This window comes from Heterocephalus glaber, unplaced genomic scaffold (genome assembly GCF_053883595.1).
Source record: "Heterocephalus glaber isolate CG9 unplaced genomic scaffold, H.glaber_assembly_v1.0 deba00000331, whole genome shotgun sequence".
NCBI lineage: Eukaryota > Metazoa > Chordata > Mammalia > Rodentia > Bathyergidae > Heterocephalus > Heterocephalus glaber.
The window spans coordinates 55,965,553-55,985,675 of NW_028258142.1; the positions used below are offsets into that span (position 1 = coordinate 55,965,553).

At 41.2% G+C, this 20,123-nt stretch overlaps 1 protein-coding gene across 1 annotated transcript in view; it reads right to left on the minus strand.

The window, feature by feature from the left end:
- Nucleotides 1-20,123, minus strand: part of Lama3 (laminin subunit alpha 3) — a 74,653-nt gene that overhangs the window by 17,683 nt on the left and 36,847 nt on the right. Inside the window, exons 20-30 of the mRNA XM_087189589.1 lie at nt 19,856-20,007; nt 19,548-19,710; nt 18,998-19,131; nt 18,069-18,213; nt 14,974-15,093; nt 14,343-14,476; nt 9,860-9,977; nt 9,358-9,498; nt 7,439-7,578; nt 3,088-3,219; nt 2,656-2,809 (exon numbers count right to left, since the gene is read on the minus strand). Coding sequence (XP_087045715.1) covers nt 2,656-2,809; nt 3,088-3,219; nt 7,439-7,578; nt 9,358-9,498; nt 9,860-9,977; nt 14,343-14,476; nt 14,974-15,093; nt 18,069-18,213; nt 18,998-19,131; nt 19,548-19,710; nt 19,856-20,007 — 1,533 coding nt within the window. The remainder of the gene's footprint in view (nt 1-2,655; nt 2,810-3,087; nt 3,220-7,438; nt 7,579-9,357; nt 9,499-9,859; nt 9,978-14,342; nt 14,477-14,973; nt 15,094-18,068; nt 18,214-18,997; nt 19,132-19,547; nt 19,711-19,855; nt 20,008-20,123) is intronic.

Here is a 20,123-nt window from a genome sequence, read left to right on the forward strand (position 1 = left end):
TCATTTAGGGTCTTCTTATGATGCATGGTAGTAATAACTAACATGGGCCAGGGATCTAGCTCAGTGGTTCTGCTGCCTGCAAGTGCAAGGACCCGAGTTTGATCCCCGGTACCAAAAAAACAAAACAAAAACCACTTAACATGTATTACATGCTTACTACATGCCAGGCCCCTTTTCAAGTGTTTTATGTTCATTTCGTCATTTAATCTTCACAGCAACATTACGAGATATGACCGTTATTTATCTTCATTTACATTGTAGCAAGAGGGTTTAAGTAATTATTCAAAGGCATGGATCTAACCAGTGATAAAGCCCAGTGTGAACCCCAGAAGTCTGAGCCTGAGGTCCAGTACTCAGCCCTAAGCTTGTTGCATCCTCTCTGCTACTGGGCTATTAGAAGCAGGACTAACATCTTCTATCCGATCTGGGGCTTGCACAGAACTGAGGGGAAATTAAATAGTGCAATCACAAGCATCTCCCACAGTAACAGCGCTGGTCCCACCAACCGCGTCCACTGGGCACCCTGCAGATAACCGGGACACAACACACCAACGACTCCATTTCCTCTCTTTCCCTCCCCATCCTTGTCCTCCGATCTCCATGGAATCTCCATGGACTCATCAGACTGGATGCCTCACATTGTCCTCTCTCTCCCTGGTCTCCCAAATCCAAGCATTGTCTGAGTCCAGCATATTCTATCCTCTAAAAAGCTTGAGACTGTGCTGATTTGTCTCTCAGTGGCTATCGGTCTTACAATGAAAAAATGAATATATGGCTTCATTTCTGAAGGGACAATTCCAAAGATGCTCCTCTGGCAGCAGTAAAATGACAAACCTTTGGATTCATGAAGTGAATCCAAAACACTTCTTATGCATTATCCACTCATACTCTGCAAATCATCATGCAGCACAGAAAAATTAGCAAACAGCACACAGTTGAGGTTAAGTGAAAAGTGTGCTGAGCGGAGTGGATCGCTGTTCAGAGGGCATTGGCTTCAGGGCTGGAATTCCACCTCCACCTTCACCCAGGGAGCTGGCCAAATTGCTCACCCGTTCCAGCTGCAGCCCTTTCTGTGAGACATGGCTAGCAACAGTACGTACTGCACAAGGTGAAGGACTTGGTAAGAAAATCCACTTGGAGGTAGGGCTTAGTGAATGCCTAGCAGATTGGGGTGCTTGATGTTATCCATTAATCTTATTCACTGTAACCCCAGACATGGGAGGTTACACTGTTGACCCTGGGCAGAGCAACAATTTCCTTAAGACCCAACCAATGTTCAGTTTGCAATGTCTCCCACTCTTGCACACTTGGAGTGGCACTTCCTCTCAGACTCTCTGGGTGTGGCACACTGGAATCCCTTGGGAGTAATGCCTGGTCCCACTCCTAAAGCCTCTGGCCTGGAATTTCAAAGAAAAGTTAAACCCATGGCTTCCCCCTAGCCTGACTGCACATGCGTACCTTCTCGTAGGAGTCCCTTCAGGGCAGAGGGGATGTCTGCAGGCAGGAGAGGGGCATGGCCCTTCTATTCTGGAGAAAAATCACTGGACTGCTATAGACATGGCAGAGCTGTCCAAAGAGAGTGCATCAGCTACAGAAATTCAGAAACTTGAGTAAAGTTTCTGTTAGCCACAAGGCAGGTAATTTTTAGGGGCAATTGTCAACCCTGGACAGGGGTCCCTTTAAATAGCTGTTAATGTTTCTTTAAAGTTTTTGTTTGTTTGTTCCAGATAAGGTTCTCCAGAGAAACCACAAGGAACTGGTATAAGTCATCAAGGCTGCCTCTTCTAGGTGACCTAGAGGAAACTTCGCCTATTATAACCTCATCATGGCGCTACATTCTCTGCCCAGGGAGTGCTTCTGTTCACTTCTTTGCGGGGGAAGGGGGGGTCCTAGGAATTGAACCAGGTCATTCACACTGAGCTACATTCCCAGCCTTCTAGTTTAGTTTGTTCCGTTTTTAAATTTTGAGACAAAGTCTTGCTAAGTTACTAAGTTGCCTAGAGTGGGTTTGAACTTGCAATCTTCCCAATTCAGCCTCCCAGAGTGCTGGGGTTATAGACATGTGCCACCACACCCAACTCTGTCTGCCGTTTTTGAGCATGCAATGTATGAAGAAGCATGATCTCCAGATGAGATCAGGTGCATTCAGGGTGGTATAGCCGCAGACAAAGCATGATCTCCAGCTGAACATGTTTAGGAATGTGCCCACCTCTACAAGTGAGATGATAGTCTTCAATATGATTATGAAAGCCCCTGGCTTTCTTTGTTTAATGGTAGGCACTGCTTTGAGAATTATTCCCCAACATCTCCTTACTGGCTGCAAGGAATAAACCTTTCTTTACCCTCCTACCTCCTGGTTGTACTTATTAGCTTTGCATTCACCAAGGCCAAACCCACTGTATTCAGTTATGGTTCTATTTGTTCTGTGACTGAAAAATTTGGCAAATGTTCAAAAAGATACAAAACAAAAGCCAAAAAGAGAATCGTTTTGTCATTTAGATGCAATTCAACTGCAGATGGCTGTGAATGCCACTTCACAGAGGCACTGACCACTATGGAGCTGGTGATCCCTCTCCCTTCCCACCATCGGCCACCTGGCTGGCCCAGGAGAACACTGAACTGGAAGTGAAGCCAGGGCAAGGCTTTGACACTTACTTCATTGATATTGAAGGTCCTGGCCTTGTTAAACCTCGTGGAACCTTTAAGTAACATTAGGAAAGGTGGTTTGTTCAGACTGCAGCCTCCCAGGGACACAGCTCTCTTGGTAGATTTATTAGTAAAATCTAGGACTTCAGGGCTCTCCATAAACCTGGAATGGGGCAGAAATGAAAGTTGCTTCATAGTGATCCTCCTGCCTCAGCCTTCCAAGTACCGGGATTACTGGCATGCACCACCACACCCAGCAAAAAAATAACATTCTTAACCATCATGGGTTCTAGTAAGTTTGTATTTCCCACCTGAGTACCACAGCCACAAGACAGAGGGAGGAGTGGGGGAAACCTTATTGACTAGGATTGTGGAAGGAGGAAGGTAGGGCCAGAACAGTAAGCTGTTCTCATCAATACCCACACAGAAAAGATCACCCACCTCTGGAAGAAAACATTGCTGATACAACCCTCGAAAGCACTCCCACCCAGGCGGAGGGACTGTGGGGAATTTGAAACGCCTTGTAGCTTTTGGTCACTTCGGAGAGGCTGGTCATCAATGAGAAGCCGGAGGCTGAAAGAAAAGAGGAGGACGGAACACAGGTGAGAACTGCTAGGAAAGAGGCTCTTGACATGGGGTCAGGTTATACTCTTGACCCAGGCTCAGTATCTGTTATCCAAAAGAACTGGTTAAACTGGGCTTGTTTTAAAGAGCATTTAAATTTACTTTTATGTTTCTTTTTACACATAACACTTTTATTCAATATTGTATACATATAGAAATTGAGCCTATCATAACTATTTGACTCAAAAAGTCTTGCAACATGAACACACCAAAATAACCAGTTCCCAGAGAAAGAAACAGAATAATCTGAGCCAAGAACTCCATTGTGTGCTGTTTTTGAGTCTCTAGCTTCTCTCCTTCTCCACAAATAACCAACATCTGGAATTCTGGAAGAATAATTTGCCCTGCTTTTGAACTTTGTAGAAATGAGATCATAGAGGATGATTTCTTTTATGGGTGACTTTTTTTGAGCCACATTGTGTTTGTAAGGTTCATCCATATCATTACATACAATTTTAGACTTTTCTTTTTCATTGCTATGTGTAGTAATCCATTTAGAATGTACCATAATTTAATCCCAGTGCCCAGGAGGAGGCTTCCCCGCTGCCATTCCACCACTCATAGGACAAAGGAGGTGAGCCAATCCCAGTGCCAAGGAGGAGGCTCCCCTGCCACCGTTCCACTGCTCCTAGGGCAGAGGAGGTGAGCCGTGCGGGTGCCAGCAGCACCCCCCTCCCCCACCAGGGAAATGAGAAGACATGTAAACAAGCCTCAAAAACAGACTTCCGGATCACCTACAGCAACCCCAAAGGGAAACAAGATGGAACAGACTGATACTCAACCACCTGGACTCCCTGAACTGGCAACAAAAGAGGACCTGGAAAAAATGAAATCAGAAATAATTTCTCAGATAACAGCAAAGATTGTGCCTATAATGCAAGACATGATTAATAAATCTAGAGAGGACACAGATAAAAAATAGAGGGTCTGAGGAACATGATGGGAATCCCAACATAGGAAACAAATGGAATCCATAAAACAGATGCAAACAGATTTCCAGCATATTAAAAATGCCATTGAAAGTCTACACAGCAGAATGAACCAATTTGAGGACAGAATTTCAGATATAGAAGATAAGATTGAAATTAGTGAGCAGGAAAAGAAAAATTGCTTTAAAATTGTAAGGGACCACGAGAAATCAATCCAGCAGCTGCTAGACAATGCAAAAAAGAATAACGTAACATAAAACTAATTGGAGTCAATGAAGAAACAGGAGAGAGTGCAGATGACATAAAAAACTTCACCGAAGTGATGGCAGAAAACTTCCCAAGCAGGAGAAAAGAACTTGACATACAGATAAGTGAGGCATATAGGACTAGCTACAGATAGGCATATAATAGTTAGGATTCCAGAAACCCAACAGAAGAACAAAATTCTACAAGCAGTGAGAGAAAAGAAGCAAATCACATACAAAGGAAAACCCATCAGAATCACAGCAGACTTCTCAATCCAAACCCTCAAGGCAAGAAGAGCTTGGAGTGATGTATTTCAAGCCCTAAAGGAAAACAGCCTCCAACCCAGATTGATGTACCCTGCAAAACTATCTTTCAAAATTGATGGAGAAATAAGATCCTTTCATGACAAAGAGAACCTTAGGAACTTCACGAATACCAAACCAGCACTCCAAAAAATTTTAGACAATATCCTAGGAAAAGACAATGAGGATCACAAACTCACAAAGCCCAGCAGAACGAATCCATTGGGGGTGACAAATTAAACACAAAGAGAGAGAATCCAACAAAAAGAAAAAGTCATGACAAGGCTTTTAAAACTTTTAACTTCATCTCCCTAATGAGTGTATAATTCAATCTTGTTATTGTACTGATTAGTATTTTTCTGATTCTAGTGTTGCACACCTTTCCTTGTGCTGTACTGGCTATTTATCATCTTCTTGTGCCTACTTTTTAACTGTGTTTTCTATTAATGAGCTGTAAGAGTTCTTTATATATTCTGGTCATAGGTTATAAGCATTGTAAATATGGTCTGTTTAAGGACTACTTTTCATTTTACGATGTCATTTAAAGTTCTAAATTTTGATAGAATCTCATTTATCAATTTTTTTCTTTTATACATCATGCTTTTGTATCCTAGGGAATTCTTGCCTATCCTAAATTCATAAACATTTTCCCTTATAATTTCCTCTTAAAGTTTTATACTTTTAGGCTTTCTTATTTAGGTTCATAGATCCTTTCCAGTTATTTTTATGTATGGAAATAAAAGATTGAGGTTAATTTTTTATATACAGATACCAGGTGTTCTAGTGCCATTTGCTGAAAACACTATCTTTTCCTCGGCTCTTGAATTGAGTTTATATTCTATAAAATGTTAATGTTAAATAACCTTTCAAAACTCAGTGGACCATATATGTGTGGCTCTATTTCTAGATTCTCTGTTTTATTCCAATGATCTATATGTCTTTCCTTACACCAACACTGCCTTGATTACTGTAGCTTTAGAAGAAGTCTTAAAATTAGGTACTAAATGTCTTCCAACACTGTTTTTGTTTTTGTTTTTGACTTTTCTAGGTCCATTGTACTCCTATATAACTTTTAAATTTCAATATCCAATTTTTCATTTATAGCAAGTATACATAGACCTGAATTTTTATATATACCTTGTGTTTTCTAATCCTGGTAAATTCAAATACAACTTCTAGGGGCTCCTAAAGATTTCTTAGTATTTTCTCTGTGGAGAAAATACATATACATATAAATATAAAAATACATATACATATGGGGCCGGGAATTTAGCTCAGTGGTTTTGCCACTTGCTGCACAAGCACAAGGACCCGAGTTCGATCTCCGGTACCAAACAAAACAAAACAAAACAAAAACCATATACATATAAAGATTTTGCTTCTACCTTGCCAATCCTATCCTAATTGTGTCATTTTATTGCCAGATTATTTTGGTTTAGGCCTATGTTTCAAAGTTTAATGGACAGATGAAGAGTAGGCATATCTGCCCTTGTTCCCCACCTTAGGGAGAAAGCATTGTATCTTCTCCATTCACATAAGGAGTTCTCGCTGGAAGTATGGAGTACATGTCTTTAATCTGTTGAGAAGGTTCTGTTCTACTTCTAGTCTCCTGATAGCTTTTACTATGAACAGCTGTAGAATTTAGTCCAATACTTTTTCTCCAACTAGTGACAGGATCATATGGCTTTTTCCTTTTCTGTTAAAATGATGACTTTTGGGGGTGGAATTTCCAATGCTGAACCAACACTGCCATCCCTATAACAAAACCACTTTCTACATCCTGCCAGATCTGACTTCCAATAGTTTGTTTTGTTAAACAAATTTCTATCTATGTTCATACTTTTTTCTTCTATTATCTTTATCCAGTTTTAGGATTAGCACAATGTTGATTTCCTAAAATGAGGGGAGAAGTGTTCCTTTTTTTTCTGCTTTAAATGTTAGATATAATTTATCAGTTAAAATGTAAACAAGCCTGTTGTTGTCACACAGGTAGGTTTTCAAGCTAGGAATATACTTTCTTTAATAGGTGCTATTCAAATTTTATATTTCCTCCAGAGTTAATTTCATTAATTTGTCTTCCAAGGTTCTTCTTAGAAGTTGTCAAATTTATTTCAAAACAGATTTTTGTAATATGCTTTCTATATCTTTTTAAATTCTGTAAAATCTGTGGTAATGTCTCCTAGATCTTGATATTGTAATTTAAAAAATTTATAATTGATATTGTATAATAGGAAGTAAAGGTCTAAAGGAGCAGGGGAAGTGGGAGGGGTAGGGGAAAGGAAAGAAGGGAAAAGAAAAAATATGAGAAAAGGAAAAAAATTGGAAACAAAATCTTTGCAAATAGGGAAGGGTGGAGGGGGTGAAGGGAGGGCAGGAGAAGGGGAAAAAAATAAGAACCAAGATACTCATGTAATGGTACAAGATCCCAGTGATGAATGTGACTGTATTTTATACCTAAAATGTACCAACAAACTTAATGGGGAAAAGGAAAAAAAAAAGAATGTATCACAATTTATCCACATCCAACTATTAATTTATTTTTCATGAGGATATTGATATAGAACAAAGAGGAAGACCAAGACTTCCTAGTAAAATTAAGAATAAATATTTTCCAAAAAGAAACCAGAAAATTCCATTAATGTGAATAAAACAGAACTCTCAGAGGCCTGGAGGAAGTGCTATTTTACTCACCCGGAGGTGTCACTTATTACAGACACATAATGCAGTAACCCATCCATGTACGTCTGAGGAGACGTAAAAATTGGGCTGTTGCTCTCCTTGGTGCTCAGTTCAATGTGACCATCTTCCAGGGTGACCTGCAGGCTACTTGTCTGAAATCATCACAGAATACACCCATCACGACTTAATATGCATTTAAGATTATGAATACTGAATTTATGATACCAACCATGTATAAAACAGGATGTTTTCACCCAAATATTTTGACTTACCCATTTGAATCTAAAGATTATTTTTGAATATTTTGACTCCATGTTCATGAATATAAAAATCTTCTGCAAATTATTTTAGCACTTATACATTTGTCAAAATCATTTTTCTGGACCTAACATTTATTAAGATAATCTAACTTCTAAATCAGTTATCCAAAACAGTCAAGTCTTTCTAAATTTTTCTATCTTAACTTTCATTTTTCTGAAGTTATTTTCACCACAATCAATTCTTTTCTGAATACATTTTAGAGCAAAAAGTCAATTCATCAGTTTTTTTTCATATAGGATTAAAACAATGATTTCTTCTCTTTGGTCATCATAAATTTTTAATTTTCAGGTCATTATTTTTAGGAAGCCCAGTTTTCCATGTCAAACAATGCAGATCTAATTTTGACAAGATGATTTGACTTTCTGTCAATTATTAATTTTAAAATGTGTAATTTCAGCAGTTGTCATTGCAATTTTGTTCATATTTTTTCTACTAAGTACAATTTCTGCAGTTTTCAGCAGATGTGATTCTTTGGTGAACTTTCAATCTAAAACAATTTTTAGAGTGTATGGTTATAGCCATCATTAGTTTTATTTTTGTGCTGCTTTTTTTTTCAATTGGCAGTGTTCTTTGTGAATAGGAGAAAGGAATTGTATACATATATATGAATTTGAAGGCAATGTCTTCTAGGATACTTCTAGGATTCCTCTCTTGTCCAGGCCTGAGCTGATCTTTTGCTAATCCAATTCTTCCATTTGTGTATCATGTACTCAATGTTCCTAAATGTGGCAGAGAAGCGTTAGGTGTCACAAGAGCTAGGTCAAAACATCCTGCTTTGATGAAAAGGCCACCTGACAGTATAATGTTGACATGTGATTTTTAAGGACTAGTTTAAAAAAATCTCTAAAGGTCAGTGAAAAAAATAGCAGGAGATGAAGGTTTCCTAATACTATATAGCCACAGATCCGGCTACTGTCATCACCTTCTTAACAGATCCTAGATATATGTTGTGCTTGACGATCCTAAAGAAACAAGCCCAAGAACGAAGGTATTCTACTCCTGCCTCCATGTAAAAACTGCACTTATTCTGGAGTGGATTCCCAAGAATTATCTGGCTGCTACAGCTCCGTGACCATGCTAGCTAACCCCTCCTCAGCAGCAGAGGGTTGTCCTCGTGGAAGAGAATTGCTATGGCTCTGCTGTATGTGAGCAGAGAACAAAGGACTGGTTTTCTCCCATTTCCCAGATGTAAATACTCTTCAGCTAGATGCTACAGGAAAAAAAGAGGAATCTAAAGATCTATCTTTGGTGTAGCCCAAAAGGAACCATAGACACAAATTCTGATTATTCTTTATATTTAAACTTTTAGCCACATCATTACTCAGAAGTTATAATTCATTTAGAATCATGAAATATACCTATAAAAATGAAAAGTTCAGGAATACATGAAAATTCAGTTCTGTAAATTAGTATGTAGGTTCTAAGCCAGATTTCTTTTAGGACCTACCACAGCCTGGGGGTATAACTTCCCTGCTTGAATTATACAACAGATTTACTTTGATGACCCATAAAAAGCCTCACCACTCTACCATCAAAATCTTTCTGTTGTTCTTACCATGGAACTTTGGGACAGGTTTAAAATTGTTCAACACTAAGGCATGATCTCTCACCCGAGTCTGGTGATGTAGCAACACACCACTGGGTTGAAAGGTCTGAAAGCCAAAGGAGGCCTGGAAGTGGCCAGGGGGCGGCACGTGCAGGTTACTGAAACTCAGCTGTCCTCCCCTGGAGAACGAGGCAGACCGCACAAGCTGAAATGCAAACGTGGAATAAGTTACTGGCCTTGTCATCGTTTCATGGCTGAAACACAGTATCCTGCCCTGGAACTGATGGATGTGATTCATTTGGGCACAGAAAGAAACAGTGTTTTTCTGCATAATAAGTTGCCAATCGGTGGTAAGGTTTTGGTCACATAGCTGGATCCCTCCTCCCCCACAAATTCAGTGCGCAAACCTGAAGGGGCTGTGTCCCTTGCAAGTGCATGGGCCGTGTAGCGGGCCAGTTCACCGCAATGCTTGCTAGCAGTGAAAAGCAAAAGTTGGTGCACTAATTCGCTGGGAAGACGGGCTGGCTGGGACGCATTCTGCCACAGGTTCAGAAGCCTCGGCTTACCTGCCAGTCTTCAGAACACTTTTTAGTCACTCCCACAGTATCATTCAGCCTCACGACACCGCTGGTCTTCTTCAGATTTTTCATGCACCCTCGGAAAGCAGGTGTAGAAATATTAAACCTGAGGAGGGATTCAAAAGAGGAAGAGATGGCTCATGCCAGGCTCACTTGAGAACTGGGGCTGAAATGCTTGCTCTCTAGTACTGGCACTCCTCACCCTTACACAAGGACTGTCCCTTTTATGGGTATCTGTTCCCTTGGGATTTCTGTACTGCTGTCCTAGGATTCCTGAAATGCTATTCTATGATGCTTGGAAAATCGACTTTCTTTCCTAGAGACCCTTCATTCTCAGCTTTAAAATACAGACAATAATGTTGACAGGACAATGGCTAGTGTCACCAAAATTTCCCAGGATGAAAGACATTCGAAATCCAGCATTGCCCATCTTCCATTTCCAGAGTCATGGCACTGCATGGTAGATGGGAAACACATGGATGAGCTAGCTTACAACACGTATCATCGAAATAGACATTAAGAAATTGATACACCTCTAAAGAGGTGTTAAGAATCAGAAATGTTTTTGACAACTTTTTGCATATTTTTTCCACTTACTCTCATGGGAGTCATTGTAAACTCAGAAGAAACAAACTATTATTTTTGGGTTCAATTCAACTATGGGAAATGGAGCTCAATTTAATAAATGCCAAGCTGGCCCCACAGAAAGCACATTCTGGGGTTAAAGCTGTATCCATCACCTCCTAAATTTGTGGTGTGGGTAAGGGGTTACTGCGAGGATTAAATCAGCTAACACATGGGGCAAACTTGGAAGACTCTCAGGAGGTGCTTCTACAGGCAAGACTGTTCTCTAGAGCCACACTGCCTGGGTTCAAGTTCTGTCCTTGCTGCTGGAGCAGGTGGCTTAATTCTCTCTGCCTCTGTTTCCTCATCTGTACAATGGGACCATGTTCATTTGTTTCATGGGGTTGTGCTGCGTTTAAATAACATGTGCAACACACTCAGGTGGTGCCTGGTGCAGAGACAGGGCTCAGGTGAGAACTAGGTGAGTGCAGGGCTAGGAACTAGCTGTATCACCATGCTATCATTTGTATTACAACAGCTTCTCCTATGCAGCACCTCAACATATCCCCTTTGATTTGACTTCTGAATCTGCCTGGAGCTGAATCCACACAAAGCATAACTGACTGAAGTCCAGGCAAATATTTGTGTTTCTTGAGCAGTCAATGTACTAAGAAAACCCAAGCTGATTTCATGATAAATCCCCATGGCAGCTCACTTTTCTAAATGCAAAGGTGTCTGCATTCATTTAGTCCAATTCATTATGATCAGTGGACCTACATGGAACACGCACAGAGTGAATTTCACTGAAAGGAAGAGGAAGAAACAAATCCTCACTGGCACTGCAGCATGAGTTTAATTGATTTATAAAGATGACTTTTGACCTCAGAAGAGGAAGAAAGTTCGTCTTCATTCCTGGAGCTGGTCTCTTATTCATATTTTTAGGCCCATTCTCTCTTGGGCCACCTGAGGCCTGGACTCCCATGTTTACTGAGCTGGACACACTTGCTGGAGGAAGGCAACCATGTGGGGTTCAACTTGCTGCATTAATGGGTTCCTAGGTGGGGGTCAACCTGCCCTTTGTGTCGACCTGTCAACAAAGTGTGTCCTGTTTCCTGGCTGTCGAGATAGATCTCAGAGAGCTGTAGGAACCAAGCCTAACCCTAAATGCTGGGTTGAATACTTAGTAAATGTCCAACAGATCCCTGACTTATTTTCACGTCTCAAATTATTTTCATGCTTTATGATTAAACTCTGCAACACAATGGGCTAAGTCTCCAAGAAAAATTTCCCCACTGGGACCAGATCTTTGGCATCATCAGGGTTGACTTGCTCTTCTGGGAAGCCATGGGGTCAACAGACTGAGATTTCTGATGATAACTGTAAGAGCCTCATTCCAAAATCTGGCTCTCCATAATCAGAAAATAACTACAGTGAGTGGGGGATGAAAAAAACCCAAGAAACCCCTTGAGCGAAGCTGGCTTCTTTGGCAAAGGCACTAGTGTGCTGTGGACCTCTACCGTTCACATGCACATGGGCCTCGAGTTTACACAGGGCTCAGACCCTGCCTGGCAGAGCATGGCTGGGGGTCACAGGTAGAAGCCCACCTGGCCCCTACTGACCCATCCCAGGGTTGTTTCAGGACTCACTGGGCCTCCAAAGACCACCCGAGGGCTGAGGCAGGCCAGAAAGAGCAGGGTATTGCTCAGCATTTCACTTTTGAGGAAGTTAAAAGCCAGGGAAATCTCCTGCATTTTCCATGTTCTTGTGATTTCATTTAAAATCAGAGTATAGACATGCCCGGAAAAGGGAGGCAGGCCTGGTTGTGTAAGATCCTAAGTCAGAATACTAGGAAAATCCTGTCTACTTATCTATCTATCTGCACCTCTGTATCTGCTTATGTATTTATTTCTTTAATGGGTAAAGATGGAAGGCAAATAAAACTTGAGTACTGACAACCCCAGGTCACACCATTCTTTGGTGGCAGAGCCAGAGCTAGGACCACTTTTGCGGTTCTGTCCTCCACCCTTTTCTAGGAAGCCTGGACTGGCTGGCACCTACACTGCTGATGGTGGGCCTTTAATGCCACCACATGCAAACCTCCAATCAATGGCTCCTTCCAGCTCAGCTGGAGAGTTCCTCATGGCTCTGGGTTGGCCCACCTAGCTCCATTCCTCCGTGATCACATATCCTTGAGAATCACTTACTGCATCTCTGACCTGTCTTCTATCTGGAAGCCCAAGCCATTATGTCCTCTTGCCTGCGGGCTTCTCTGCCTGGCTGTGTCTGAGAATGTGTCCCCTGCTCTTGTGCTCCTGCCCTCCACCCACCCACATGCTCAACCAAGAACCAGCCATCAGGGCCGGGGATTTAGCTCAGTGGTTCCACTGCCTGCCTCGAAAGCACAAGGTCCAGAGTTCGATCCCCGGTACCAAAAAAAAAAAAAAAAAAAAAAGAACCAGCCATCAATCTTGGCTCCCTAAGCCTAGGCAATTGGTCACCCTGCCTATCTGCCGTCCTCCATACATTTGGAATCCTCTCACTTTCCTCACCTGTTCTGTCATTCCCCATTTCCCTGGGCCAGGCCACCTCATCCCTCTCCTCTGTACTAAATGTGATTTTTATAAGTTGCTCCCAAAGACAAAAACACAGGTGGGGAAGTGTGGCACTTGAAAGAACTCAGAAGCGAAAGTCTTTGACCTAGAAGGACCTTGCAGATAATGGTATAGAACCCCTGAATTTTACAGATGAAGAAATTGAGAGTCAAAAACATGATGTTAATATTTAGCATAATCAACACTAAACAGCAGTGCAGCCATGAAGAGCCAGTTATGAGTTATTAGTAATTTTGATATTACTCATCTAAATGTGATAAGAGTTGCTTAAGGTGGGCAGTCAGCACTTCTGAGTATAGTTGCAACTTATCCCGTCTGTTTACTACACAAGCATTTGTTGAGTGCCTAGTATGCACCAGGCAGTGTGACTGGTGGCGGGAAAACAGCAAACTGGGAAGAGCTTAAAGAAGAGTGGGAGAGGGACTGGCACTACAGTCAAGCGTGCCATGCTCCAGGATAGAGGAGCTCACTGTGCTGAAAGCCTGGAGGGAATCTGAGCCAGTCGGGGACGCCAGGCAAGTAGTGTTAACTTATGAAAATCACATGCAGTACTCCTCCTAGCTGATTTTGTAAGTTAGAAATAAAGGTACTTAGCTCCAGATCTCTTCTAAAAGTCATCATGATCAAACATTCCATGGCACTCTTAGCTGGGTCATGAGGTACACCGATCAGTCCTCCCAGGCTATCTTCTTTTTACACATTGCTCTTAGCTACCTAAAAGGCTTCTTAGATGTTATAAACAAATTGGCTAAATGTAAAAGTTATTTCTGTGTGCATTTTCAAAGTAGTGGGGTATTTTTTTCTCACTCAGATTACACTTTACAGCCTTTATAGAATAAATTGTGTTCATTTATGCAAGGAAAAGTTATATACTCATTCCACAGGCCACAGCAGCCAAGGGGCAGGTAATATAGGTGTGAACAGTGTGCCTTCGATTCCTTGAGAAACTTCCTGAAGGATGCAACCTCAGCTTTCAGAGGCCTGCCAGGCTGTGGGCTGCCTACACACCCCCACAGCCTCTTTCTGGGGGTTGGCAGCAATGTCAACTCAAGGACTCTCTTTGTGGATTCTCTCCTTCCAAGAATAACAATATGGGTAACACACAGTCCCCCCTCAGTCCCCCCTTTTAAATATCTTTATATTCTGTTCTACTCCGTCAACTACACTGTTAATACCAAAGAGTTAACTTCGTATTTGTTTGTGGCCAGAATTAAACAAGACAGACAAGATTTATTGGCGGCAATCATTAGCACTATGAGGAAATCTGCTTTTTAAAAAAAACTGTATTGTCTTACCTTTCCCTGATTGCAATTGGAATTCCGCCCAGATAATATGTGCTGAGATCAAATATTTTCCCTTCAATTCTAATATTCTGATCATCCACATTTATTCTCATAAGGTTTTGCATTTTTCCAATTTTGATTAGAATCTGGAATAAATGAGAGATGAATCAGCAAGTGGTGGGAAATAAATGAATCCTGTGTGCAGTGGCTCAGAGCTACTCTGTATTTGTCTTCTTTCAGATTCATTTACAGACACGGAAGACGGCAGAGTAGCAGTTTGGCCAAAAAATCTGATACTAAAATATTTTAATAGATGGTTTTACTTGAAATGAACCATGGTTTATATATATCATATACATCACATATTTCATACCCAAATGTTCAAATTTTATTTTTTTATTTTTTATTTTTTTTGGTATCGGGGATCGAACTCGGGTCCTTGTGCTTGCGCAGCAGGCAGTGAAACCACTGAGCTAAATCTCTGGCCCCCAAAGGTTCAAATTTTAAAAGGATGCATCCCCCAGTTAATAACTTCATCTGGTAATAGAAGATTTATATTTACTTCAGTTTTTGTATTTTGGCCCTAAATTCATTTTAAAGGTAGATATTTAACAATTCAAGTAAATGAACTCCAAGGACATACCAAATGATCTTTCCCGTTGTTGATGGTGCCTCTAATTCCTTTCTCTCTTGGTGCCTCTGAGTCCAGTTTGTATCGCACCATGACACTGCCATCTTCTATATTTAAGGATATGAAGTGATCCTAGGGTAGAGAAACAATGCAGATTACAGAAGAGCCAGATCAGTGGAACTCAAGTTATTCTCGAGTCACTAACCACACTCAGCTTTAGCTTAAGATCTAATTCCCGGGATGGGTCCAGTGGTTAGCTACCATAAGTCGTGTTCAACTTCATGTTCAGTGCCTGGCATGCAGGACAGACACAATATATGCTCTCAGTCATTGGGATTTTGTATCATACCATCCATAACTAGTTTGTAAAGTGGAAATTCAAAGATACAGATCATTATAGACATTTGAAATTAATGAATGCTACTGGTTATTTCTGAGAGGGACACAGTCTTACTTAATCCTCAGGTATTTTCCATTGGATATTTTCTAGGTCTCAGTCTCTTTGCTGTCTCATCCCTTCTACAGCCCATTTCAGTTTTGGGGTCTTTTGCAGGGGGTCTCATACAAGACTTCTCCTCCCTTCACACCACCCCCTTGGCCTGGACACTGCTGTCACTCCTGTGACTGCAGTGTGGCTGTACCCATGCAGGCTGAATATTTCTCTCCGACCTGGACCTGTCTTCTCAGGACAAGGTCTGTAGGTCGGATTCCTTTGTTACTATTGTTAGTGCTTAGATGGCTCACAGATCCCTCAGATTCCCAGTATTCCAAACAGAATTTGTGAGCACATGCTTCGCACATGCTGCCAAGCCTGTCTCTCTCTGGTTGAAGGCTTTCTTTTGCTCTGTGTACACCTTGTCCCACCACCTTGCTGAGATGCCTAAGAGGCACTCCTGACTCAGACTTCTGTCCTGGACAAGCAAACCTTGTGAATTCTTCCCTCAGTCTCTCAGGTCATCTCCCAGTTTCAGTTGCAATGCCTGCAGCCATACTGCAGCACAGCCCTCTGGGCTCTCCACGTCCCCTCTTGCATCATTTCCAAGCTGCAGCCAGAGCAGCCTCTGACAACACCACTGTAAGCTGTCACTTTCCTTTTCTCTCAGACACAGCCTTGACTCCCTAGCAGATGCTGCAAGGTGCTGCCCATCTCTTTCCTTTGTCCCTCAACACTCCCTCTGGCCCTGGAGGTCCAGCCACAAACACACCCCCTCTTTCACGGCTGGGTGCTCCTGCCCTTCCATCTCCAGGCCTTCTTCGTGTCTTTCTCCCTTCTACTCTGTCACCTTCAAGTGTCATCTTCTACTTGTCCTCCAGGTCTCAGATGAAGCATCCTTTGCTTAAGCAAGTCCTTTAGGTCTTACACCCTCATTTTCCTTCTATGTGGCTCCTTGCAATTAGAGGGATGATGAACTAGCAATTAACCTATGAGCAGTGTACCTTTGCGTAACACCTGTCTCCCTCTAGAGGTCAAGAACCGTGTCTGTTTTGGTCACTGCCTCCTAATCTCGGACTAAGACATGCACTGGAATCAGCTCTTGTCCTTAATGGTTAGATAAGCTGAGGAATTTCTGACTTAGGACTTGGTTTTGCTCTTAGCCAGTTCCCTATAGTAAGAAGGCTTGTCTTTGAAGACCAGGGTCAGAGTCCTCATCTAAAAGGAGAATTATTCCTTCTCTGGTTCTAAACCTTTGTCCTAACGAACAAGAGTAGCACCAGTTCCCTAAGAGTAATGGGCCATCATCCTACTTAACAGCAGCTCTCTGGATCATTTCTTATGCAAGTGGCATTATGTAAGTTTTCCTTTAATGTAAATATTATTTCTGGCTCTTTGTCTCCAAGAACTTTAAAATGCAGAGTAAGTTGAGCATCCCTAATACAAAAATTTGAAATGTGAAATGCTTCAGAATCTAATTTTGTTTGAGCATCAGCACAGTGCCACAAGTCTGATAGTTTAAGGTATACAAACTTTGTTTCATGCACAAAATTATTAAAAATGCTGTGTAAAAAAATTAGCTTCAGCCTATAAAAATAAGGTATATATGAAATATACAGAAACTTCTTGTTTAGACTTGGGTCCCACCCCTAAGATAACTCCTTTTCTACATGCAAATATCTCAAGTCTGAAAAGACCAAAACACTTCTGGTCCCAAGATTTTGGGAAAAGAGATGCTCAGCCTGAACAAAGGCAAGCTTGTTTTAAAAAACAACTGCCTTGGCCTGCAGATGCTGGATGATGACTGCTCAGGTCTCTGCAACCTTCAGGCTGGTTGGAATCTTCCCAAACCATCAGGAATGGTTCACCCTTGGTATCTCCTGAAGGGTCCCGGCCAGCCTTAAAGAGGAAAGTTGGGCCAGATTTGTGTTCCCCATCCTGCAGGTAGAAGGATCTGGTAAAATCCCAAGCTCCATATAAGTTACACCTTCTCAGACCACAGCCCATGGGCTTGGCCAGATTTCTGCAGAAACAGCACCTGTGAGATCAACTACAGAAGCTCCTATTCCTGGCAGCCACCCACCATGGTTCCAGTGAAGCCATGTGGGAACTAGAGCAGCATCATGATCACCCTGCCTTGACTGTAGCTGGCAGAGACAATCACTTGTATATTGTCCCTTTGGATTTACCTAATCTGCTGGATCTAAGAATGGACCCCAGGAACCTCAGCCGCTTTAAAGTAGAAAATCTTCTGTGGCTTGGAAAGTCAAGTGCTAGGCTGATAAAAAGGTAATCCCACAGCCTGGCAGGAGTCAAACAGAGACTGAATGGCAGGAAGTCAAACCCAGAAGGTCTTAACTCATTTTTAGGCAGATTAAGTAGGTTATTAGGCAAGCAATCATTTTCAAAGAATAAAACTGACAATGAGAATAGAAGAAGAGGAGAGATCTCTCCCCATTTTTGAGGCATGTTCTCGAATTCCTGATTTCTTATCCTCAAAACCCTAATGCACCGCCCCCTAGCCACTAGAAAGAAAGCACATTTGGCCAAGGGAAAGGATGCAGGTCATGTGTGCATGTTGTTTTTCAGTGCCAGGTACTTGTTTATGACAACCCAGTTATCCCTACATTGCTGCATAGCATCTGGTAGTGCATGGATGCTTACAGTAAATTACCTGGTTTTCTGCAAAGAACAGCAAACCTCTGTCCATGGTGGTCTGGATTGTCTGTCCAAAGGTAGGGAAGAAAGCATTTGCTTGAGTTGGAACTCGAGCATAGCCTGTACCTTCAAAATAATTTTTGTCTGACTCTTCCTTTCTCCTGTCAAAATCAATTATTGTAAGTTAGAATGCAGCAGCCAAGGGTCACCATGCAAGTATGCTTATTAATTCAATATACCACCATCTGAAAAGTGGAGTGAAGAATTACAATCTAGGTGTCATGATTTTGTCAAAGAAAAAGAAGACATCTTTAACATGTTAAAAACAGCCAGTTTGGGCTCCTAGATATGCTTTTAGACCCTAACTCAAAAATAGATAATATTCAAGAGTCTCTTTTAGGCACATCTGCTAGGAAGATATGGCCTGCAAGCTAAAGACTGTATAATGTAAGAAATGATTAATCTGAAAAATAATTTTTTCAGAGTAACAAATACTTGATCTGCCTCATATCAGAATATTCCAAGTGCTTTTAATTGCAGGGATTGTTACCAGCAAGTTTCAAAGCAGCAACTTTCAAATAGGTTCAGATAATAGAGAGATCCACTCTGTTGACAACTATTTTCTGAAACTTATAGTAAATATATAATTTTGTGCCAAATTAAGGTACCATCTAATGATACTGAATATTTTGTGGTAGGAGGAACCAAAGATTCAAGGATTTATTCTTTTAATTAGAAGACCCTATCAATCAAATGTTTTATCCAATTTAGGAAAAGCCTGCCATTGTTAGATTTTAGGGATGTACTGCTAATGTTGCATGCAAATGTAATTTAAGAATCATAAGCCCGAAGAAACAAGCAGCATCCATAGCATCTCACCGGACAACCCTTCCTACATCAGTTCCAACCCAGGTACAGAGACACTGGCTGCCCAGTTTCATTTACCGTCTACAAGGTTCCACTTCAGTTGTGTTGAGATTGAAAGTTTTTTTGAAGTTGTACAAGCTCACAACATTTTCATTGAGGTCATCTAATTCAATGCAACCTTTATATGGAGGGAATCTTAGTCTACTGGGAAGCTGAAAATGAAACAAAAGCAAAAAATTTCCCACTAATTGATCAGAATTATCACGTTGACAAAAAAATTTTAAGTTTATCACTTTGAACAATCAATATCACATGAAGGTTAATAATATAGACCCTGTAGCTGGATGCCCTGGCTTTGCCATTTCATTTCTATATAACCTTGAGCAAGTTACTAAACCTCTCTGCCCCAGTTTCCTCATCTATAAAATGGGAATGATGATGATATTTATTTAAATTAATCTACATAGGCTTAAAATAGTGCACAGAGGAAGTACTCAGTGTTAGCTGTATCATTACACATTACACATTGACTCCATTTTATATACAATTAATTAAAAGAGAGACATAGGTCATTATGCCAAATTAAAATGTAAATATTTTCTCTCAGTGAGATAACAGTTATACTTACTTGAAAATCAGTTGGGTAACCTCCAACATAAAACACAACATTTTCCGGATCCAAGTTAAGGAGTGTGTTGCTACTTCCACTATGAGTGTCATAGAATTGGGGCGCTTTGGGTCTAGTGGAGGTGGCTTTTTCAGTGTAATTAAGCCTTGCAAACTGATAAATTCTGTTTAAAATTTGATAACAAGGTTATAAGAAAATTAAAGAATTAAACACCAAGATACTAAAAACAGAGTTCAGGAACACATATAGATGGAAGAGCGATGAGTGCAGTCAGGTTCACAAAGCTCAGTAGTCAACCACACTTGTACCTCTGAAACTTCACCCGGTCCATAAGTGCGTCCTGAGTCTCACTCTCAGTCAAGATCTGATCCACCTGGAGTTCAGCCACTCGGTTGCCTAGGCTGTAGACACAGCTGAGCTGGCCATCCACAACTGCCATGCCAATATAGTCCCCAGAGGCCTGGAGACACAGAGCCACCTCAGAATGCTTCATACATTCTTTCTCTACTCTGTCAATCTTCCATTTCAAGAAGATCTCGAGAGTTTTATTGTATAAAATAATGGGTTTTATTCAAT